Here is a 25,650-nt window from a genome sequence, read left to right as displayed (position 1 = left end):
AAACATATAACCCAGACGAACACGCACATTTTCTATCTATATTTACAGTGGCATACAATAATCACATTTGTATTATTATTATTATTATTATTATTATTATTATTATTATTATCAGACCTCCCCCACCAAACCACCATCCCCAAAAAAGAAGACACGTCACCCACCCCCAACAACATTTATTTTTCTTCGAAATATTTTCACTATCTTTAATCACATTTGTATTATTATCATTTAAAAATATATATTTTTCAGCCTTTTATATATTTTTTCCAAATGTATTTTTTGTTACTCAGCTTAAATCAAGAACTCCCGCCACCAAATAAAACAAACAAAACAAAACCCACCACCACCACCCCCAAAAGACCCGTCACCCCCTCCCCCACCACCAACTTTATTTTTCTTCAAAACATTTTCACTATCATTAAATAGACTGTTTTACCCTATTGTATTACAATGGACTAGTCCCTGCCACTAGCTTTCGTCACGTGCTCATTCAATCGCCCATGTGCACTGCCTTTATTTTTTATGTAACACTGTTTCACTATTTATGCATAATAGAAGTTGGAAAAAAATTGGGTATCGTTGCATTGTCCTGATAGGCTAACTAAATATATTAAGTTGTGAAAACAACTCACTTTGTATTGCTTATTTTCCGATTTTACGTTTATAACGACGTTAGGGTTAATGGTTACATTGTAACATTATAATGGTATATGTTACCATTTTCCAGTGGCTTCAAGAACACTATTACATATTCCAGAATAATATTTGCCGTGTTTCAGATCGATTTTAAAGTGAAATATACACATGGCGATTAGTAGTTGAGTTTAACCGGCAAGTTTAGAAAAGCGATTCAAATTTGGCAGACATATTTCACAGCACGCCAAACTTCAAAGGGCTATAACTTTCTAACCACTAAATATTTTTCCGTCCGGTTTTCATTAATTTACATTTTTTGGTACATATTTTTGCTTGAAATAAAAAGTTTGACCACATATTTATTTCTTAATTTTTCGTTGTTCTACCTACTTTTTGTCCTAGATCTCAGTGAAGTTAATATAGGTAACGGTTACATGCGAAATCTATTCTAATGTAATATGTTTTGTCACTATTTCTGCCTAGACAAAATATGGGGGGGGGGGGGGGGGGGGGGGGGGGGGGGGAGAGAGTAAGTTGTTAACTGTGTTTCTGTTTAAAACTAAAAAGAAGAAAAGTATTATTTTCGAAATAATTTATATGGATTTGAAGTGAAATTACGGTAAGATATAATTGTTCCGTATGAAGCCAGAACAAGGCTTTGAAAAGTGACTATCGTTGACCTTAGCATTTTGACTATTTTCAAACTTACCCCACAAAACAAGATACAACGCTTCACGTTTAACAACCGTTGTCTTCAAAACGCGGGAAAATATGACGTCACTAGCTCATGTGACGAGGAGGATGTTGGTTAGTCTATAGTCCGTCCCACAGGCAATACCCTTTTTTCATACTATAAAATGTACTACAAGTTATTTATTTCTGATACGATTGATTTGTATATTACATATAAAAATAGTATGATTTTGTTATTTCCAAACCACTTTTACTTTTCATCTTACATGAAACCAAACTGAAATTATTTACAAAACACTTTTTTTTTTCTTTTTTTTTTTATAGAATGATGGGATGGGCTATAGGCTACTTATACCATAAAGTGCGCGACACCATCATTGGCACATCACAAATTGTGTTTCAGTTGAGTAACCTATACTACGCGTGTTTTAGTTCAAGTTTGTCACTGTAGGAAACACCAAAATAAATTATATCTGATAGGCCTATAAGCTAATTGCACATATTACCTATATTGTGTATCACTTCCTTCAAGTCCAGTGGCTCAGGCCCAAAAGGGTCAATATAAAATCAGGACCTAAAATATTAATAACTCCTGGTGATCACTATTTTGAATTTCAAGATGGCCACACGAGGTATATGAAACCCTTGTACAGATCTTTTTTCTGTTTGTTTTGTTTGTTTGATTGATTGTGTTGTTGTTTTTGTTTTTTTTACAAACAGTTTGAAGTGATTTGAAGATCAACATTATCTTCAGGAGGAGCTGACAACTATTGTAAATCAGATGTGTGATGTACAGAAGATATGCACCGAATAATACAAAGATTACTGGTATCTGTAACTGAGCTGTGAGATGTACAGAAGATGTTCACCGAGTAATACAAAGAGTACCGGTGTCTGTAAATCAGCTGTGAGATGTACAGAAGATGTTCACACGAGTAATACAAAGAGTACTGGTATCTGTAAATCAGCTGTGTGATGTACAGAAGATATGCACCGAGTAATACAAAGAGTACCGGTATCTGTAAATCATCTGTGTGATGTACAGAAGATATGCACCGAGTAATACAAAGAGTACCGGTATCTGTAAATCATCTGTGAGATGTACAGAAGATATGCACTGAGTAATACAAAGAGTACCGGTATCTGTAAAGCGTATGTGTGATGTACAGAAGATATGCACCGAATAATACAAAGAGTACCGGCATCTGTAAATCATCTGTGTGATGTACAGAAGATATGCACCGAATAATACAAAGAGTACGGTATCTGTAAATCAGCTGTGAGATGTACAGAAGATGTGCACCGAGTAATACAAAGAGTGCCGGTATCTGTAAATCAGCTGTGAGATGTACAGATGTTCACCGAGTAATACAAAGAGTACCGGTATCTGTAAATCAGCTGTGAGATGTACAGAAGATGTTCACCGAGTAATACAAAGAGTACCGGTATCTGTAAATCAGCTGTGAGATGTACAGGAAATGTTCACCGAGTAATACAAAGAATACCGGTATCTGTAAATCAGCTGTGAGATGTACAGAATATATGCACCGAGTAATACAAAAAGTACCGGTATCTGTAAATCAGCTGTGAGATGTACAGAAGATGTTCACTCGAGTAATACAAAGAGTACCGGTATCTGTAAATCAGCTGTGAGATGTACAGAAGATATGCACCGAGTAATACAAAGAGTACCGGTATCTGTAAATCAGCTGTGAGATGTACAGAAGATGTTCACCGAGTAATACAAAGAGTACCGGTATCTGTAAATCAGCTGTGAGATGTACAGAAGATGTTCACCGAGTAATACAAAGAGTACCGGTATCTGTAAATCAGCTGTGTGATGTACAGAAGATATGCACCGAGTAATACAAAGGGTACCAGTATCTGTAAATCAGCTGTGTGATGTACATAAGATATGCATCGAGTAATACAAAGAGTACCGGTATCTGTAAATCAGCTGTGTGATGTACAGAAGATATGCACCGAGTAATACAAAGAGTACCGGTATCTGTAAATCAGCTGTGAGATGTACAGAAGATGTTCACCGAGTAATACAAAGAGTACCGGTATCTGTAAATCAGCTGTGTGATGTACAGAAGATATGCACCGAGTAATACAAAGAGTACCGGTATCTGTAAATCAGCTGTGTGATGTACAGAAGATATGCATCGAGTAATACAAAGAGTACCTGTATCTGTAAATCAGCTGTGTGATGTACAGAAGATGTGCACCGAGTAATACAAAGAGTACCGGTATCTGTAAATCAGCTGTGAGATGTACAGAAGATGTTCACCGAGTAATACAAAGAGTACCGGTATCTGTAAATCAGCTGTGAGATGTACAGGAGACATTCACCGAGTATATAAATCAGCTGCGAGATGTACAGAAGATGTTCACTGAGTAATACAAAGAGTACCGGTATCTGTAAATCAGCTGTGAGATGTACAGAAGATGTTCACCGAGTAATACAAAGAGTACCGGTATCTGTAAATCAGCTGTGTGATGTACAGAAGATATGCACCGAGTAATACAAAGAGTACCGGTATCTGTAAATCAGCTGCGTGATGTACAGAAGATGTTCACCGAGTAATACAAAGAGTACCGGTATCTGTAAATCAGCCGTGTGATGTACAGAAGATATGCACCCAGTAATACAAAGAGTAGAGGCATCTGTGAAGCTGCAACGTTTATTATGTGTGTTAGTTGTTTCATCTGACATTGTTCTGTTCTTTAAGTACAGGGTGCAAGGCAATCAATTTATTCATAAGAACTTTCTTTGGCAATAAGCAATAACAATGTAGTTACAGCATAGATCAACCCTACTAAGAACTGCAATGTATAGTTTTTTTTATATCATATCATTTAAAATGCTTTACTGATTCCATTGACTAGTGAAGATGCTGAAGTTTTTAATGAACGTTTTATTTCTCACAATAACAAATACATAGTTTAGTGGACTTCTGTGGTGCTTATTTTATCACATACATCTAATGCCACATCCACTTAGACTCTTGTAACAACACTACAGTCTTTGGGGGTCACATATTTGGTACTCCCATTCTTGCTCTCAGCTAGGGTCTCCACGAGTACTCGAATACTCGGGCACGGGTCGAGTCTAGCAAGACTCGAGTCCGTTCACAGGACTCGGGTACCCGTACAAATGAGACAATGTAGAACATTAACTTCAGCAGTAACTAACCAGAAATACAAGTTACACAATAATCATATGATCATTCACTAGTTTCTGTTTTTAATCTCGCCGTCATTCTGTCACAATACTGAATGCATCAACCAGTTTCTAAATGCAATTCAATAGCATGGTTTCGGATTCATGTTCTGCGCTGAAATTAAGATGCATATATTTTACTTTATTTTTTAGTTTCATTATCATCTAGTAGCATGGTTTCGGATTCATGTTCTGCGCTGAAATTAAGATGCATATATTTTACTTAATTTTTTAGTGTCATTATCATCTAGTAGCATGGTTTCGGATTCATGTTCTGCGCTGAAATTAAGATGCATATTTTACTTTTTTTTCTTTTTTTTCATTATCATCAAGTAGTAAGTGTCGGGTACTCGGGTCCGGCTTGAGTTTGACCATGGAGTACTCGAGTCAATTATTTTGGACTCGTGTAGGCCCTACTCTCAACGAGACTAATTATGTCACTGTTGGTAGCAACCAACCGATAAAACACACAGGGTATGTGCTGGTGCGTCGTACAGATCTGACAACAGACGACATAGGACATGTTCTAAATGTTCACACTATGGTACTAGACTGACAGCTGTAGCCTGCGTGAGACACATATTGTTTTCTAATAAACAAAAGAAAAGATATAATTATTATATTATAAGTAGGATTTCTATAATTATTTTTGATGTTTATAGATTAAGAAGAAAATCTGCCTAAGATTTAAATGCAGTTAATACATATAATATTGAAAACGCGTAACAGATACAGACGCAGACGTCAAAATACGCCACACGTCTTTGCCACACTCTCCAGACCCAAACCCAGTCCCAGATTTGGTGTGTATACTAATAAATACATAAATGTTGAAATAAAGAAACAAAGAAACAGAGAGACACAAAAACACATACATTCGTTTATTTAATAATTAATATAACTATGTACATATATGTATTTAAAACAAAGAGATTCAAATAATAATATTAATTTGAAGGAACCAAGTAATCACGAATATTAAAAGTCCCTTCTGGTGTTACTACTCGATAATTTCATGTTCCATGTAGGCGTACGCTGACACGGTATCTGCATTTGCATACAGCCCGTCATCGTCTGAAAATAAAGTTCAAGATGGATTATACGATACATACTTGCAAATAACACATTACTAACACAACATGCTCAAAACGTTTGGCGGGTCCTTTAGTTGACTTGGCCGGGCGTCTACCCCCTACCCACACCCCCCCCCCCCCCCCCCCACACCCCCAACAAAAATCACAAAAGAAAACCACATTCAAACAGACAAACAAATTGGGTCTTTTACTTTCGTTAGCCGGGCATTTATCCCTCTCCCCCAAAAAAAAAAAAAAAAAAAAAAAATAAAAAAAATAAAATAAAATAAAAATAATAATAATAATAACTCACAAAAGAAAACCATAAACACCCCCCCAAAAAATTTAAAAAAAAAAAAAAATAATAATAATAATAAAAAAAAAATAAAAAAAACCCCACAGAAAACAATAAAACAAACACAAAATCATTTTAAAAAAAATTTATATATATAAAACAATAAACGAAACAACCCACCTAAAAAAAAAAAAAAAAAAGAAACAAACAAAACAAAAACCCACAAAAAAACAACAACAACAAACAAACAAAACAACCCAACATCAACTCAATAACAATAAAGAAACAAACAAGTTGTATGGTTCTATGATAGAGAATTTACCTTGGGTGACGTTGCTCGATTCTAATCAGTGTACATTTTCTAACCAGACATGAATTTGCCCTGAAATATGTATAACATGTTTTGACCTGAGCCTAAATACCCTGCTTTAAGTTACACTAGACATTTTAACAACTACAAAAATCCCGTCCACATACATTATAGTTGTAAACATTAAAGTCAAAGGAATTTACCCTGATCGTATCATAATCGTTCAAACGATGAATTAACTACAACACAAAGCATCTTTGTTTTTAAAATGTAATACATCTCTAGTTATACCCCTCAAATTTTTTATTTGTTTCACAATCGTCGGAAAAAGCAAATTCCGTTTATGATTTACGTTTCCGCGATTCCGTCCGTGTTTCTGTAATCACGGTACCCCTACCTGAAATATGAATAATACGTTTTTACCTGAGCCTAAATACCCTGCTTAGTACTTACAATAGAAATCTTAACTAGAAAAATCCCATCCACATCCATTATAATTGTAAACATTAAAGTCAAAGAAAAAAAAAAAAAAAAAAAAAAAAAAAAAAAATATTAACGACGCACTCAACACCTTTTATTTACGGTTATATGGCGTCAGACATGTATATGGTTAAGGACCACACAGATATTGAGAGAGGAAACCCGCTGTCGCCACTTTATGGGTACTCTTTTCGATTAGCAGCAAGTGATCTTTTATATGCACAATCCCACAGACAGGGTAGTACATGCCACGGCCTTTGATATTGGTGCACTGGCTGGAGCGAGAAATAACCCAATGGGCCCGCTGACAGGGATCGATCCCAGACCGACCGCGCATCGAGCAAGCGCTGTACCACTGGGCTACGTCCCACTCAAAGTCAAAGGAATGAATGAATGAATGAATGAATGAGTGAATGTGTAACGACACCCCAGCACGAAAAATACATCGCCTATTGGGTGTCAAACAATGGTAAATGCAAAACAAAAAGTTCAAAGAATTTGCCCTGAAATATGTATAATATGTTTTGACCTGAGCCTAAATACCCTGCTTAATACTTATAATAGAAATGTTAACAACTACAAAAATCCCACCCACATACATTATAGTTGTAAACATTAAAGTCAACGAAGAAGTAATACTGATAATAATAATAATAAAATATGATAATAATAACAATAATAATAATAATAATAATAATAATGATAAAATATGATAATAATAACAATAATAATTATTATTATTATCATTATGATGATGGTGCTAATAATAATAATAATAATAATAATAATAATAATATACAACGCATCATAGTCTCAAAATTGAAAGTTTGTTTTCTTTAACGACGCCACTAGAGCACACTGATTTATTCATCATCGGCTATTGGATGCTAAACATTTAGACATTTTGACATAGTTTGAGAGAGGAAACCCGCTACATGTTTCCGTTAGTATCAAGCGGTGCACTGGCTGGAACGAGAAATAGCCCAATAACCCTACCGACGGGTATCGATACCAAACCGACCGCGCATCGAGAGGGCGCTTTACTACGTCCCGTCCCGACTAATAATAATAATCCACAAAAAATACAACGAATAATAGGGTCGAATGCAATTTTCTATTTTATTTTATATACATACATACATAAATATAACAAAATAAATCTTCCAACGACAACCGTCAAAAGTCCCGGTCATTTTAAACATGCTACATAGAGGGAAGCAACTCGCCGTGCACGTTGAGAAGCGTATACACATAACGTGCCCCGTGCTCTAATGTTGCTTAAGATGTGAACTAGGCTGATCTGGGCATTACACGTTATTTCCGTTTACCTTCTTCAAAGTGCACGTTATTCCGGGCTGCTGGTCGTTTCCTGTTCGTGTCTGTGTTTCCGTCTGTACAATCGTCTGTAAAAGTGAAAATAACAATAGCTATGACTTTTAATAGTGCCTAATGTATTATTATGTTCACTGACGTTTAAAAAAATATAACAAATAAAACAAACCAAAACAAAATAAAAACTTAAATCTAAATAATAATAATAATAATAAAACGAAAAAACAACAAAAGACAGAAATTTTAAAACAAAGAAAGAAACAAAACAAACAAATAAATAAAAACAAAATATTAAAATAATAATAATAATAATAATAATAAAAAGGCAAAACCAAACCAAACCAAAACCAAAATAAAATAACCAAACCAAACCAAACAAAAGAAAACAAAATAAACAAACGCTTCTGCTACAAAACAAAACAAAACAAAACAGAAAATTCCTAATTAAAATCGTATCTGCACGAAGCAGAGTCCTTTCTGCACCGTTTACAGGTGGATTGCTACTCGCTTAGAAAACCCAACTTTGCAGCAAGGAAACTACCACTACTACTACTACTACTACTACCACTATTACTACTACTATTACTACTACTACTACTACTACTACTACTAGTACTACTACTACTACTACTAATACTACTACTACTACTACTACTAATGCTGCTGCTGCTACTACTACTAGTAGTGGTAGTTACAGTAGTACAGTAGTATAGTAGTAGTAGTAGTAGTAGTAGTAGTAGTAGTAGTAGTAGTAGTAGTGTTGTTGTTGTTGTAATAGTAATAGTTGTAGTAGTAGTTGTTGTTATTGTTGTTGTACTATTACTGTTATTATTGTTATTATTATTATCATTATTATTACCATTATCATTATAATAACAGTAATAAGAACACAACACAATAATAATAATAATAATAATAATAATAATAATAATAAAAATAAATAAATAAATAACAGCCCAACGTTACCTTTGGTTTCCTCTTTGGGTTGTTTTGCCTTAACCGTCCTTCCTTTAACAATAACTGAAAACAAAACATTTAAAAATCAATGTGCATTCTAGTTACTAAAATTCTGATAACAAAAACAACAGAAGAAAAACAAAAGAGTGTGTCGGGTTTAAAGGGAGTTAATCGTTAGTCGTTAGAGGTTAGTGGCCTAACATTGTACGTTCAACATTTAAACTTTTGAAACAGGAATGTGAGGATAGGTACTATTGCAGTTATAATAATATAATATATAAAAGATTCAATTTTAAAAAACTTGTTTTCTTCTGTCTGTTTTAAAAGGTGTTTTTTTTTTTACCCCACAAACAAATTTTGGTAGTGTAAAGGTTATAGGTTAGAAATTGTACATAATATTTTATAGACCGAACCTATGTGTTGTATGTGTGTGTGGCGAGAGAGAGAGAGAGAGAGAGAGAGAGAGAGAGAGAGAGAGAGAGAGAGAGAGAGAGAGAGAGAGAGAGAGAGAGAGAGAGAGGTTATTACCAGAGTGTTTTTCGGTATCGTCAATATCATATATTATGAATAAAAAATGTATTATGCGAGCCTCTGGCTCACGTCATATATATATAGTGCATTACACTAATAGTAATGAACATTCGTACATGTAAAATAAAGAGTTCTGGGGTTAACAGAAAAAGGAAGAAAGAACGATAGAAGGAAAGAGAGATTGAATTTAAAAACAACATTTAATAATATAGAATAGTACACTGTGTTATTATTCCATGCCCATGGGGATACTATTAAATTATATAACTGAACAAGAGAAAGGGTTATGAAACGAGAGAGGAGTGGCTTTGATTAGAAAACATTTAGAAAGGTTTGTTTTTTAAGAAATCCATTTCCAAGAATTTACCTGATATGAGAAAAGATCATGTGGACAGGTATATGATGAAAGGTAGTATTGCAATAATAATGTGTGTGATATAAACTATACATAGTATGACAAATTTTCAATTCTAAAGAACTTCTAAAAAAATCATCCGTGGTCAGGTGTATGATGAAAGGGAGCATTCGACAATACTATATGTGCGATATATCTCTCTCTCTCTCTCTCTCTCTCTCTCTCTCTCTCTCTTCCTATCTCTCTCTCTCTCTCTCTGTCTGTATCTCTCTCTCTCTCTCTCTCTCTGTCTGTATATCTCTCTCTCTCTCTCTCTCTCTCTCTCTCTCTCTCTCTCTCTCTCTCTCTCTCTCTCTCTCTCTCTCTCTCTCTCTCTCTCTCTCTCTGATATAAGAGAAGTATGTGGACAGGTATATGACAAAAGGTATTATCGCACATATATTATTATATGCAATAGTACCTTTTCTCATATACCTGTGTGTGTGTGTGTGTGTGTGTGTGTGTGTGTGTGTGTGTGTGTGTGTGTGTACCACCATATATACTACTCAAAAGAATTTAAGGGTCAAAACTTTATAACCAAATAAGTTTCAGAGTGTATTAGATTGATGATGTAAACTACACCAAATTTTTTATTTATTGTTCCATATTTACAAAAAACCACAAATAAACGTCACTGTATGCAAGAAAGTCACATGACATGCTGTCAAAGTTGAAGGTTGTCAAACATGGATTTTACACATTAGAACATTCGTTTAATAGTGTGTGAATCCACCCCTGGCGCGAATACACTCGACACATCGTTGCCTCATGCTGTTGATCAGACGTCTGAAGAACTCTTGGGGAATGGCCTGCCACTCTGCCATAAGAAGTTGACCCAGATCATGAAGGTTGGCCGGAGGGGCATGGTTATCCCGAACTCTCCTGCCTAATTTGTCCCAGGCGTGCTGTCTTGGGGCCAATTCAGGCGAATATGCTGGCCAATCCATCCTGGCGATACCTTGTTGTCTGAGAAAGTCCGTTACCAGCCTGGCGCGGTGGGATCTGGCATTGTCATCCTGCAGAACTGCCCCGCCGCCAATCTGCTGAAGGCCTGGGAGAACCAACGACCGGATAATCTCATTCAGATAGCGGATTCCATTCAGAGTGTCATCCACCACATAGAGGGGGGGTCCTGTGGTGGATAGAGATGCCGCCCCACACCATGACGCTGCCACCACCGAACCAGTGACGTTGTCTAACGTTAACGTCAGTGAAGCGCTCCCCCAGGACGTCTGTAGACACGAACCCGACCGTCGTTGAACTGGAGACTAAGCCTGGACTCATCAGTGAACATCACTCGACCCCACTGAACACGTTGCCACCGCAGATGAAGCGTGCACCAGTGACGTCTGGCCGTTCTGTGACGTGGTAGGAGTGGTGGTCGAACAGCCTGGCGACGGCAGCGTAGATTATTGGCTCTCAGACGATTGCGTATGGTTTGATCAGACACTCGAGTTCCAGTCGCAGTCCGCAGATTGTCACGTAATCGGCGTGCAGTGGTTATGCGTTGACGTAGAGCCATATTGGTGATGTAGCGGTCCTCTCTATTTGTAGTGCTTCGGGGTCTTCCCGAACGTGGACGATTTCGAACAGAATTCGTTGATTGGTACCGTTGCCACAGTCGGCCAACGACACTCTGACTGACACCAAGTCTCAGAGCAACATTTCTTTGCGTATTGCCATTATGAAGCCAAGCAATAGCCCTTCCTCGATCTTCGATAGTCAGTTGAAGTCGTACCATTGTCGAATTTGGAGTGTGCACCGTACACGAATGCAAGCTCCAATTATACGGAAATTCAGCATTGGGAACATGGAATACACGTGCAAAGCGTGCAAATGAAGCGCTTTGTGAAAAAGCAAGTTATGGGCACTTAGCAGACCTTTCGCTTTCGCCCTAATTTACGTGCAAATGTAAGCATGTTTTCGCCATTAGAACTAGTCGACAGTGTCAATGGCAGTGGATTTTAATTCATTTATGGGTTGCTTAGACCCACTTTCGTCAAAATGGAACAATACCATGCGTGCCATTATGGTCTAGCTAATATAATTGACATTCAGAAAATAATGTCGAAAATATCGTCTGACCCTTAAATTCTTTTGAGTAGTATATATATATATATATATGGGTCGAAGTTTACGCTATTCCGCTATTCCGCAAATAGTAAATTTCGAAACGGAATAGTAAAACAATTCTTACAATATTCCGTCATGAAAGTGAAAATCGCCTGACTATCCGCTTACACTTTTTCTTCAGCTACATTTTCCTGCAGAACAAATCCTCGCGCTACTAAGACCTTCCTCATGGACTTAACGGTACAAAATAAACGTCTTTTTGATCGAGACTAATGTTTGGAGTGAGTTCGTTTGTAATTCCAGCTAGTACGCAGTAATGCATAGACTGGTGTATAAATAATTGTTCCTTACGCAAATGCTGTACAGGGCGACGTAGCACAGTCAGGAAACTAGTGGTACATTAATAATTGAAGCGATAGTACATTTTTAGACGGAATAGTGTTTTTTAAATTCACTATTCCTTTGGAATAGTGGTAAAAAATTTAAATTTCAACCGCTGATATATATATATATATATATATATATATATATATGTGTATGTGTGTGTGTGTATGTGTGTGTGTGTGTGTGTGTGTGTGTATGTGTGTGTGTGTGTGTGTGTGTGTGTGTGTTTGTGTGTGTGTGAAATATAATGAGAGAAGCAATGTGGTGATGTGTGTAAAATTGTAATATGTGTGTGTGTTATCTATAATTAGAAACAGGTACAATTCTAAATAATGTATAAGAAAACGTACGTGGAGACGTGTATGATGAAATGTATTGTATGTAATAATATATTTCCGATATAATTTATATATTATATAAACGGGTACAATTCTAGATAACTTTCCTGATATGAGAAAAGCACATGTGGCCAGGTATATGATGGAATGAAATATTGCAGTAATAATATATGTGCAATATAAACTATTTATAATATGAAAATGTCCAAATCTAAAGAACTTACCTGATATGAGAAAGGCAGACGTGACGAGGTATATGAGGAAAGGTACGACGGTCAGTACAATAGCCCAGTAGAGCGGCAGCTGAGTGTACAGACCTATTTCTGAAACAGACACACAGTGTGTTATTAAAGGTACAAACTCTTGGCACTCGGCACTGTATAATATTTACAGACATTGCAGCATTGTTTATCATTATAGGTACTTGGCCGTCACAGTGCTGAATTATAGGTACTTGGCCGTCACAGTGCTGAATTATAGGTACTTGGCCGTCACAGTGCTGAATTATAGGTACTTGGCCCTCACAGTGCTGAATTATAGGTACTTGGCTCTTACAGTGCTGAATTACAGGTACTTGGCCGTCACAGTGCTGAATTATAGGTACTTGGCCCTCACAGTGCTGAACTATAGGTATGTGCATTATAGGTACTTGGCCCTCACAGTGCTGAATTATAGGTACTTGGCCGTCACAGTGCTGAATTATAAACTTGGCCGTCACAGTGCAAATAGGTACTTGGCCCTCACTATAGGTACTTGGCCCTCACAGTGCTGAATTATAGGTACTTGGCCTTCACAGTGCTGAATATAGGTAAAGTGCTGAATTATAGGTACTTGGCCCTCACAGTGCTGATTATAGGTATTGGCCGTCACAGTGCTGAATATAGGTACGCCCTCACAGTGCTACAATACTTGGCCCAGTGCTGAATTAAGCTTGGCCGCAGCTGTACTTGGCGTACAATGCATAATTGTAAGACCTATTAGGTCTTGGCCCTCACAGTGCTGAAACACTTGGCCGTCACAGTGCTGAATTATAGATACTTGGCCGTACAGTGCTGAACTATAGGTACTTGGCCCTACAGTGCTGAATTATAGGTACTTATTTACAGTACTTGGCCCTCATTGTTTATCATTATAGGTACTTGGCCGTCACAGTGCTGAATTATAGGTACTTGGCCCTCACAGTGCTGAATTACAGGTACTTGGCCCTCACAGTGCTGAATTATAGGTACTTGGCCCTCACAGTGCTGAATTATAGGTACTTGGCCCTCACAGTGCTGAATTATAGGTACTTGGCCCTCACAGTGCTGAATTATAGGTACTTGGCCCTCACAGTGCTGAATTATAGGTACTTGGCCCTCACAGTGCTGAATCATAGGTACTTGGCCCTCACAGTGCTGAATTATAGGTACTTGGCCCTCACAGTGCTGAATCATAGGTACTTGGCCCTCACAGTGCTGAATTATAGGTACTTGGCCCTCACAGTGCTGAATTATAGGTACTTGGCCCTCACAGTGCTGAATTATAGGTACTTGGCCCTCACAGTGCTGAATTATAGGTACTTGGCCGTCACAGTGCTGAATTATAGGTACTTGGCCCTCACAGTGCTGAATTATAGGTACTTGGCCGTCACAGTGCTGAATTATAGGTACTTGGCCCTCACAGTGCTGAATTATAGGTACAGTGCTGAATTTGTACTTGGCCCTCACAGTGCTGAATTATAGGTACTTGGCCGTCACAGTGCTGAATTATAGGTACTTGGCCCCGTCACAGTGCTGAATTATAGGTACTTGGGCCCTCACAGTGCTGAATTATAGGTACTTGGCCGCCCTCACAGTGCTGAATTATAGGTACTTGGCCGTCACAGTGCTGAATTATAGGTAGCCTACTTGGCCCTCACAGTGCTGAATTACAGGTACTTGGCCGTCACAGTGCTGAATTATAGGTACTTGGCCCTTACAGTGCTGAATTATAGGTACTTGGCCCTCACAGTGCTGAATTACAGGTACTTGGCCGTCACAGTGCTGAATTATAGGTACTTGGCCGTCACAGTACTGACTTATAGGTACTTGGCCCTCACAGTGCTGAACTATAGGTACTTGGCCCTCACAGTGCTGAATTATAGGTACTTGGCCGTCACAGTGCTGAATTCGGTATGTGGCCCAGTTGTAAAGTGCACGCCAGATGAACAGTCGATCAAGGATCGATTCACGTCGGCGGGCCCATTAGGATAGGTTTCGTTCCAGCCAGTATTCTACGACTGTCATATCAAAAGCCGTCTTGTCTGTTGGATGTTACATATACAAGATCTATAGCCTCTAATGAAAAAAAGTTTCTTTTGTTTAACGACACCACTAGAACACTTTGATTTATTAATCATCGGCTATTGAATGTGAAACATTTGGTAATTATGACATGTATAGTCTTAGAGAAAACCCGCTACATGTGATTAGTAGTAGCACTGGATCTTTTATATGCACCACCCCATAGACAGGATAGCACATACCACAGTCTTTGATATACCAGTCGTGGTGCACTGGCTGCAACGAGAAATAGCCCAATGAGCCCACCGACGGGAATCGATCCTAGAACGACCGCGTATCAAGCGAGCACTTTAGCAGTAAGCTACTTCCCGCCCCCATTTAACATCACTGCAGCATTTTTTATCGTTATAGGTACTTGGCTCTTAAAGCGCTGAAGGAGGGACGTCAGCCAATGGTAAAGCTCTCCCCTCATGGGCGGCCGATCAAGGATCAAGGATCGATCCCCGCCAGTGGGCCCCATTGGTATATTTTTCGTTCCAGCAAGACACTAAGTACAGACACTATATTTCTAATGAATAAGTATTCAAAGGTTCCATATATGCACAATATCCTCAAAATGAGTTCAGTTGACTTGAATGGCTTAACTTATATTTGAACAGAGCCAGTAATTAGATGTGTGGGTTTTTTTAGAACAAAAGGCACTTACTTGTTTTTCTATGATATTTATAAGAGAGAAAGGGAGAGAGAGAGAGAGAGAGAGAGAGAGAGAGAGAGAGAGAGAGAGAGAGAGAGAGAGAGAGAGAGAGAGAGAGAGAGAGAGAGAGAGAGAGAGAGAGAGAGGGGTAGATAAGTATAAAGAAGTTGTGGGGATATTGAGAGAGAATTAGAGAATGACATTTTAATTAGTACTCTATTTCCAAGTGAACTTTCAAAGCATAATTTTTAATTAAAACATTCTTTCAAAGAGAGTTTTATAGGGTGTCCATTGCTTATGAAATGCTTCATAGTTGCAATTTTGTAATAAATATATTTTTCTATTTCAAAATTATTTTTTTATTTTTATACTGTAAATATAATATTTTACTTACTTTTGACTTGAAGTCTTTCTCTGCATTTCTAGAACTCATACATTGTTCTAATGTGTTAAATGTGTTGTTTTCTCAGATTGCAATACATATTTAATAATGTAATTATTACTTTTGCATTTATATGATTACAGCTTTCTGCAGTCATATGAATACATTAGAATAATTTGTTTTTTAATATTTATTTCAAATAAACTCAAAGGTTTGGGAGTTTAAAGGTGCAGACCCTAGTTTAACCCGTAAAAAGTGGACACTAAGTTAAGTTAATTAACAAACCTGTAACACATTTGGATAAAGTTACAATAAAGTGAAAGAAGAGTCTGTGACGTTAAAACGGGAACGGGAAATATCCTTAAAAATAGACTAGAACTCGAATCAATAAACCGCTACTTCTCAGACGTACGTGCGTTTTTAAAAACTATGAAACGTGCATTGATTGATATTAGAAACACCAGGATGACCAGAAACATTCCGGTTCTACGGAAATGGATACTCTAAAGAATATAATATAAGTAATGTTTGTCTTCTAATAGTGAACAAATATGCTGTAATGTTTAAAAAATAGGGTGTGTCCCTTTAAGAATGATGCTATGTTTACTCATAAACCAAGCTTTCCAAAATGATGCTAGTGTTTTGGCAGGCATTAAAAGGTTAAGACTTTAACCACTTATTCACTGTATAATGAACACAACAAATGGAAACAAAACAAACGAAACAAACAACTTACTGGTATCCATAAGGTAGATATCCTTATGCTGTGATTCGTTGAATGCATCAAAACACTGGAAATGAACATATCGCCACCCAGAAACAAGTTCCGCGGAGAACAACAGTGACGTCATATCGCTGAACAAATCGACACTAAGGTTACAGTGGAGCTCAGTTCTAGGTGGCGTCATATTTTGATTATAATTTTCTTCACTGGCATTGCACAGCAGAGATGGGACGTTTTGCTTCCAGCTTTCGTTCATGAATTTCCATTTCCATGTTAAATTGGAGTTCGAGTCCATGTGGCGACTCCAGCAGCTCAGATCCACCATTCGGATTGGTAGATTAGTGTTGATACTAATCTGCAAAACTTCCATCGCCGACGATCCTGTACCAGACGAACGGATTTAAAGAGGCCATTTTCAACATACTTTAATAATGTGAGAGTGGGAGAGACAGAGAGACAAACAGAGACAGAGAAAGACTGATAGACAGTGTGTAAGCGAGCCAAGTAAGGAAAGGAAGAGACAGAGAGGGACAGTGGTAGAGACAGAGCTAGTGTGACACAGAAACAGACTGTGAGAATGTGTGTGTTTGTGTGTGAGACAAAGAGAAAAAGAAATATAGCCATAGAGAGAGAGACAGAGAGGGACAGTGATAGAGACAGAGCTAGTGTGACACAGAAACAGACTGTGAGAATGTGTGTGTTTGTGTGTGAGACACAGAGAAAAAGAAATATAGCCATAGAGAGAGAGACAGAGAGGGACAGTGGTAGAGACAGAGCTAGTGTGACACAGAAACAGACTGTGAGAATGTGTGTGTTTGTGTGTGAGACAAAGAGAAAAAGACAGATAGCCATAGAGAGAGACAGAGAGGGACAGTGGTAGAGAGACAGAGCTAGTGTGACACAGACACAGACAGTGAGAATGTGTGTGTTTGTGTGTGAGACAAAGAGAAAAAGAAAGATAGCCATAGAGAGAGACAGAGAGGGACAGTGGTAGAGAGAGAGAGCTAATGTGACACAGACACAGACAGTGAGAATGTGTGTGTTTGTGTGTGAGACAAAGAGAAAAAGAAAGATAGCCATAGAGAGAGACAGAGAGGGACAGTGGTAGAGACAGAGCTAGTATGACACAGACACAGACAGTGAGAATGTGTGTGTTTGTGTGTGAGACAAAGAGAAAAATAAAGATAGCCATAGAGAGAGACAGAGAGGGACAGTGGTAGAGACAGAGCTAGTGTGACACAGAAACAGACTGTGAGAATGTGTGTGTTTGTGTGTGAGACAAAGAGAAAAAGAAATATAGCCATAGAGAGAGAGACAGAGAGGGACAGTGATAGAGAGACAGAGCTAGTGTGACACAGAAACAGACGGTGAGAATGTGTGTGTTTGTGTGTGAGACAAAGAGAAAAAGACAGACAGATATAGCCATAGAGATAGACAGAGAGGGACAGTGGTAGAGACAGAGCTAGTGTGACACAGAAACAGACTGTGAGAATGTGTGTGTTTGTGTGTGAGACAAAGAGAAAAAGAAAGATAGCCATAGAGAGAGACAGAGAGGGACAGTGATAGAGAGACAGAGCTAGTGTGACACAGAAACAGACTGTGAGAATGTGTGTGTTTGTGTGTGAGACAAAGAGAAAAAGAAAGATAGCCATAGAGAGAGACAGAGAGGGACAGTGATAGAGAGACAGAGCTAGTGTGACACAGAAACAGACTGTGAGAATGTGTGTGTTTGTGTGTCAGACAAAGAGAAAAAGAAAAATAGCCATAGAGAGAGACAGAGAGGGACAGTGGTAGAGACAGAGCTAGTATGACACAGACACAGACAGTGAGAATGTGTGTGTTTGTGTGTGAGACAAAGAGAAAAAGAAATATAGCCATAGAGAGAGAGACAGAGAGGGACAGTGATAGAGAGAGCGCTAATGTGACACAGAAACAGACTGTGAGAATGTGTGTGTTTGTGTGTGAGACAAAGAGAAAAAGAAATATAGCCATAGAGAGAGAGACAGAGAGGGACAGTGATAGCGAGACAGAGATAGTGTGACACAGAAACAGACTGTGAGAATGTGTATGTTTGTGTGTGAGACAAAGAGAAAAAGAAAGATAGCCATAGAGAGAGACAGAGAGGGACAGTGGTAGAGACAGAGCTAGTGTGACCCAGAAACAGACTGTGAGAATGTGTGTGTTTGTGTGTGAGACAAAGAGAAAAAGAAAGATAGCCATAGAGAGAGACAGAGAGGGACAGTGGTAGAGAGAGAGCTAATGTGACACAGACACAGACAGTGAGAATGTGTGTGTTTGTGTGTGAGACAAAGAGAAAACGAAAGATAGCCATAGAGAGAGACAGAGAGGGACAGTGGTAGAGACAGAGCTAGTATGACACAGACACAGACAGTGAGAATGTGTGTGTTTGTGTGTGAGACAAAGAGAAAAAGAAATATAGCCATAGAGAGAGACAGAGAGGGACAGTGGTAGAGACAGAGCTAGTGTGACCCAGAAACAGACTGTGAGAATGTGTGTGTTTGTGTGTGAGACAAAGAGAAAAAGAAAGATAGCCATAGAGAGAGACAGAGAGGGACAGTGATAGAGACAGAGCTAGTGTGACACAGAAACAGACAGTGAGAATGTGTGTGTTTGTGTGTGAGACAGAAAAAGAAAGATAGCCATAGAGAGAGAGACAGAGAAGGACAGTGATAGCGAGACAGAGCTAGTGTGACACAGAAACAGACGGTGAGAATGTGTGTGTTTGTGTGTGAGACAAAGAGAAAAAGAAAGATAGCCATAGAGAGAGAGAGAGAGAGAGACAGAGAGGGACAGTGATAGCGAGACAGAGCTAGTGTGACACAGAAACAGACGGTGAGAATGTGTGTGTTTGTGTGTGAGACAAAGAGAAAAAGAAAGATAGCCATAGAGAGAGACAGAGAGGGACAGTGGTAGAGACAGAGCTAGTGTGACACAGAAACAGACGGTGAGAATGTGTGTGTTTGTGTGTGAGACAAAGAGAAAAAGAAAGATAGCGATAGAGAGAGACAGAGAGGGACAGTGGTAGAGAGACAGATATAGTGTGACACAGAAACAGACTGTGAGAATGTGTGTGTTTGTGTGTGAGACAAAGAGAAAAAGAAAGATAGCCATAGAGAGAGACAGAGAGGGACAGTGGTAGAGACAGAGCTAGTGTGACACAGAAACAGATGGTGAGAATGTGTGTGTTTGTGTGTGAGACAAAGAGAAAAAGAAATATAGCCATAGAGAGAGAGACAGAGAGGGACAGTGGTAGAGACAGAGCTAGTGTGGCACAGAAACAGACTGTGAGAATGTGTGTGTTTGTGTGTGAGACAAAGAGAAAAAGAAAGATAGCCATAGAGAGAGAGACAGAGAGGGACAGTGATAGAGAGACAGAGCTAGTGTGACACAGAAACAGACGGTGAGAATGTGTGTGTTTGTGTGTGAGACAAAGAGAAAAAGAAAGATAGCCATAGAGAGAGACAGAGAGGGACAGTGGTAGAGACAGAGCTAGTGTGACACAGAAACAGACGGTGAGAATGTGTGTGTTTGTGTGTGAGACAAAGAGAAAAAGAAAGATAGCCATAGAGAGAGACAGAGAGGGACAGTGTGTAGAGACAGAGCTAGACAGAGAGGGTGAGAGACAGAGCTAGTGTGACACAGAAACAGACGGTGAGAATGTGTGTGTTTGTGTGTGAGACAAAGAGAAAAAGAAAGATAGCCATAGAGAGAGACAGAGAGGGACAGTGATAGAGAGACAGATATAGTGTGACACAGAAACAGACTGTGAGAATGTGTGTGTTTGTGTGTGAGACAAAGAGAAAAATAAAGATAGCCATAGAGAGAGACAGAGAGGGACAGTGGTAGAGACAGAGCTAGTGTGACACAGAAACAGACGGTGAGAATGTGTGTGTTTGTGTGTGAGACAAAGAGAAAAAGAAATATAGCCATAGAGAGAGAGACAGAGAGGGACAGTGGTAGAGACAGAGCTAGTGTGACACAGAAACAGACTGTGAGAATGTGTGTGTTTGTGTGTGAGACAAAGAGAAAAAGAAAGATAGCCATAGACAGAGACAGAGAGGGACAGTGGTAGAGACAGAGCTAGTGTGACCCAGAAACAGACGGTGAGAATGTGTGTGTTTGTGTGTGAGAAAAAGAGAAAAAGAAATATAGCCATAGAGAGAGAGACAGAGAGGGACAGTGATAGAGAGACAGAGATAGTGTGATACAGAAACACAGTCATAATGTGTGTGTTTGTGTGTGAGACAAAGAGAGAAAGAAAGATAGCCATAGAGAGAGACAGAGAGGGACAATGATAAAGAGACAGAGATAGTGTGACACAGAAACAGTGAGAATGTGTGTGTTTGTGTGTGAGACAAAGAGAGAGAGAAAGATAACCATAGAGAGAGACAGAGAGGGACAGTGATAGAGAGAACGAGAGGGACAGAGGCAGAGAGAGCGATATATATAAAGAGACAGAGGGACAGAGAGACAGAGGTGGATAGGCAGAGAGAAAGAGAGAGAGAGAGAGAGAGAGAGAGAGAGAGAGAGAGAGAGAGAGAGAGAGAGAGAGAGAGAAAGATACAAGAAAGAAATACGGAGAGATTTACAGTTTATTTTGTTTAACGACACCACTAGAGCACATTGATTAATTATTCATCGGCGATTGGATGTCAAACATTTGGTACTTCTGACACATAGTCATCAGAGGAAAGCCGCTTCCTGTTTTTCTATGCACTTTCCCAGAGGCAAAAAATCACATATATCGCCCTTTGAGAGAGAGAGAGAGAGAGAGAGAGAGAGAGAGAGAGAGAGAGAGAGAGAGAGAGAGAGAGAGAGAGAGAGAGAGAGAGAGAGAGAGAGAGAGAGAGAGAGAGAGAGAGAGAGAGAGACAGACAGACAGACAGACAGAGGAGGGAGGAAGTTATCACATGATGTTCCCTGTCCGTATTATTTGAATAAATAAATGGGACTGTTGTTCAAACATTATTATTATTATTATTATTATTATTATTTTATTTATAGAAAGATAAGGGAAAAGTATTTTAAACAACTGGACGAATGCGTCTCTACATGTTCATATAGGTGGGACTCTAAACAATAATATAAAATACCGTGGAATGTACTGTCTGTGGGATGGCGCTTATAAAAAATCCACTGATATTAATGGAACAATTAGCGGGCTTTCTCAAAATTAGTTTTTTCTTCAAAATTACCAAATGCTTGACATCCAGTAGCCGATGATGAACAAATCACTGCTCTAGTGGTATCGTTAAACAAAGATGGGTGAACGTACATACCTTGGACGTATACACAGACAACACAAATTACGATTAAAAATAAATATATCTCCATCATTTGACTGAGTATGTTTCTATCTCCGTTTCTCCGTCTTCTAATCCGGGTTTATATTTGTCATCACGTTAAACGGGTTTCTCTTTCAAGGAGCGTGTTGAATAGATCCGGGTGTACGCAGCCAAAGCAAACATCTGCTGTATTATATTCCGTGTTTAAACAGACTCGCTTTCTGTATCTTCCTGGTTCGTCGTGTGGACACAGAGATGTGTAGCGCGAAATAACTTACATACTCAGACGCAAGTCCAGGAATGTATGTGGGAGGGTGTCTCAGGCGTGTGTGCGGGGAAGGGGAGGGTTGGCGTCGAAACTCCCTTACTCAAGCAATTTTTGTTTTTAACTATATTGTCCGGGGTAGCAATGCATCATGACTGGACCCTCTATAAAGTTCTCTCGCCACAATGTAGACCGCCCCGCCTTCACACCCTCTCTGATATATAAGATATATATATATATATATATATATATATATATATATATATATATATATATATATATATATATATATGTATATTACATTACATTACACTAATAGTAATGAGCATTCGTACATGAAGCCATAAAGAATTCTGAGGTTAACAGAAAATGAAGAAAGAACGATAGAAGGATAGAGAGATTGAATTTATTAAAGACAAAATTTAATAATATAGAATAGTACACTGTGTTATTATGCCATGCTAGATGGGTTGAAAGGAGTGGCTTTGATGGAAAAAAACATTTAGGAAGGTATGTTTATATATATATATATATATTATTTTCTTTTAAAGAAGAACATTGGTTTCAGCAGGGGTGTTCGACCGCCAAACTCCCCCACCTGCACCCGCCCTTGATACTTGAATGTCTACAAAAGAATACTGTAGCATTTAATTTGATTCAAAAGGAAACTTTTTTCTAAGCTTATTTTTGTGTTTAACCAAACCTTACAATCATACGAAAATAACGGAAGAGATAGGGATTGAACAATACAGGCTGTATCTTTGCGTGTACAGAACACAGCATCTGAACGGAACAAAAAGCGAGAAAGTTTTGTTCTAACAAAAACAAATCATGTATCCGCTTTTGGTGTGAACCACAAGAGTTTCTATATGTGACTTTCAGTAACGCTGCACGGGCGGTCTAGGATCGAACATCGTCGGTGGGTCCATTGGGTTATTTCTCGTCCAAGCCAGTGCACCGCGACTGATATATCAAAGACCGTTGTATGTGCTATCCTTTCTGTGGGATAGTGCGTGTAAAAGATCCCTTGTTACTAATCGGAAAATGCGTCAGATAACCAATGTTTCACATCGAGTAGCCGATGATTAGTAAATAAATATGTGCGCTAGTGATGTCGTTAAACAGTTGTGTGTTTTTTCAGTAACGCAAAGGTTAAAATGATAAATGCGACGGGTTCTAGCGTAGGCGGTAGAGCGCACGCCTGAAGTGTCTGGGTTTGAAGGATCAAATCACCTCTGTAGATCCATTCTCTCATTAAGGTTTTTAAATAATTTCCATTCCAACCACTGCCTCACAACTGATATATCAAATGTCGTGGTACGTGATACCCTGTATGTGGGAAAGTGCATTTAAAATATACCTTGCTGAATATGGGAAACATGTAATGTCTTTCCTATGAAGAATGTGTTTCAGAATTATCAAATGATTCACCAACCACCGTGGACAACTGGTACATCAAAGGTCGTGGTATGTGCTGCCCTGTCTGCATATAAAAGATGGCTTGCTGCTAAAGGGAAACAATCAATGTATTTCCGGTGAAAATTATGTGCCAGAATTACAAAATGTTTCTCAATCAATAGCCGATGACTAATTAATCATTGTGCTGTAGTTGAGCAAAAAACCCAACAAAAAAACATTAGATAAATTAATAACAACATGACAAACATTGTTCTCACTCAGTATATTTAATATATTTTAGCAAGTAAACTACCGCAGAAACATAGAAAGGTACATGTATGTGAAGACTTTTCATTACGAGAAAGGTCACGTGGTCAACAGAGCCGGTTTATCCCAGTAGCACATGCAGCACGTGATACCGGCGCCGCGCTTCAGGGAACCCGCGGTTATGTGTACATTTATTTTCCCCATGTCATTCCTCCCCCCTCCACCTCTCCCCGAGGGGGTTGCAAAATATATATCCCGAGATGGCGGCACCGGTGTTATTTGTGCTACAGGACCCGCGGATCCGTAAACCGACTCCGATAATGGTTAATTTTTTTCTATACAGTGGACATTGTACTCGCGATTTCCATTACAGTGCCGTATCAAGTGTGTGTGTGTGTGTGTGTGTGGGTGTGTGTGAGAGAGAGAGAGAGAGAGAGAGAGAGAGAGAGAGAGAGAGAGAGAGAGAGAGAGAGAGAGAGAGAGAGAGAGAGAGCTGGTGTGTGTGTGTGTGAGAGAGAGAGAGAGAGAGAGAGAGAGAGAGAGAGAGAGAGAGAGAGAGAGTGGTGTGTGTGTGTGTGTGTGAGAGAGAGAGAGAGAGAGAGAGAGAGAGAGAGAGAGAGAGAGAGAGAGAGAGAGAGAGAGAGCTGGTGTGTGTGTGTGAGAGAGAGAGAGAGAGAGAGAGAGAGAGAGAGAGAGAGAGAGAGAGAGAGAGAGAGAGAGAGAGAGCGAGAGAGAGAGAGAGAGAGAGAGAGAGAGAGAGAGAGAGAGAGAGAGCTGGTGTGTGTGTGTGTGTGGGGGGGGGGGGGGGTGTTCACAGAGACAGTTGCCCCTCGCAAAATAATTTTTTTAAATCATATTTTAGTTTATAAGCATTTCTTTTTCATTCCCCGGAGAGTTGAGTTCTCGCTTCAGGTGCTTGCGTCGCGGGATCAAACCACATCGGTGAATCCATTCAACAATAGGTCAAACGCCGTGGTATGTGTTTTTCCGTCTGTGGAAAAGTGCATATAAAAGATCCCTTGCTGCTAATGGAAAAATGTGGCGGATTTCCTCTGATAACTACAGGTCATAATTACCAAATAGCCGATGATTAATTATTCAATGTGCTCTAGTGGTGTCGTTAAACAAAACAAACTTTACATGTCAGAATTACGAAATATTAGACATAAATAGCCGATGGTTATTTAATCAATGTGCTCTTGTAGTTTCGTTGAACAAAACAAACTTTATATGTCGGAATTACGAAATGTTTGACATCAATGGGCCGATGATTAATTAATGTGTTCTAGTGGTGTCGTTAAACAAAACAAACTTTTTATGTCAAAATTACAAAATGTTTGACATCAGTAGCCGATGATCATTTAATTAATGTCATCTAGTTTTGTCGTTGAACAAAACAAACTTTATATGTCGGAAGTACGAAATGTTTGACATCAATGGCCGGTGATTAATTAATGTGCTCTAGTGGTGTCGTTAAACAAAACAAACTTTATATGTCAAAATTACAAACTGTTTGACATCAATAGCCGATGATCATTTAATTAATGTGATCTAGTAGTGTCGTTAAACAAAACAAACTGTATATGTTAAAATTACAAAATGTTTGACATAATAGCCGATGATCATTT

General features: G+C 38.7%; 2 protein-coding genes across 2 annotated transcripts in view; both read right to left on the bottom strand.

The window, feature by feature from the left end:
• Nucleotides 1-1,376, bottom strand: part of LOC121386813 — a 29,964-nt gene extending 28,588 nt beyond the window's left edge. The window contains exon 1 of the mRNA XM_041517823.1: nt 1,349-1,376. The gene's annotated coding sequence lies outside the window, so the exon portion shown is untranslated. The remainder of the gene's footprint in view (nt 1-1,348) is intronic.
• A 4,037-nt stretch (nt 1,377-5,413) lies between these two features.
• On the bottom strand, nt 5,414-17,089 carry LOC121385782. The gene is made up of 6 exons (XM_041516563.1): nt 16,799-17,089; nt 12,950-13,048; nt 9,015-9,068; nt 8,045-8,119; nt 6,249-6,308; nt 5,414-5,632 (listed from the first exon to the last, which is right to left on the bottom strand). Exons 1-5 carry the CDS (start codon nt 17,079-17,081, stop codon nt 6,274-6,276), a joined length of 546 nt encoding a protein of 181 aa, XP_041372497.1. The 5' UTR covers nt 17,082-17,089; the 3' UTR covers nt 5,414-5,632; nt 6,249-6,273.
• Between the last annotated feature and the right edge of the window lie 8,561 nt (nt 17,090-25,650).

Source organism: Gigantopelta aegis, chromosome 12 (genome assembly GCF_016097555.1).
Source record: "Gigantopelta aegis isolate Gae_Host chromosome 12, Gae_host_genome, whole genome shotgun sequence".
Lineage (NCBI taxonomy): Eukaryota > Metazoa > Mollusca > Gastropoda > Neomphalida > Peltospiridae > Gigantopelta > Gigantopelta aegis.
The sequence above is the reverse complement of the archived record's forward strand: the minus strand, read 5'-3'. Positions and strand labels throughout refer to the sequence as shown.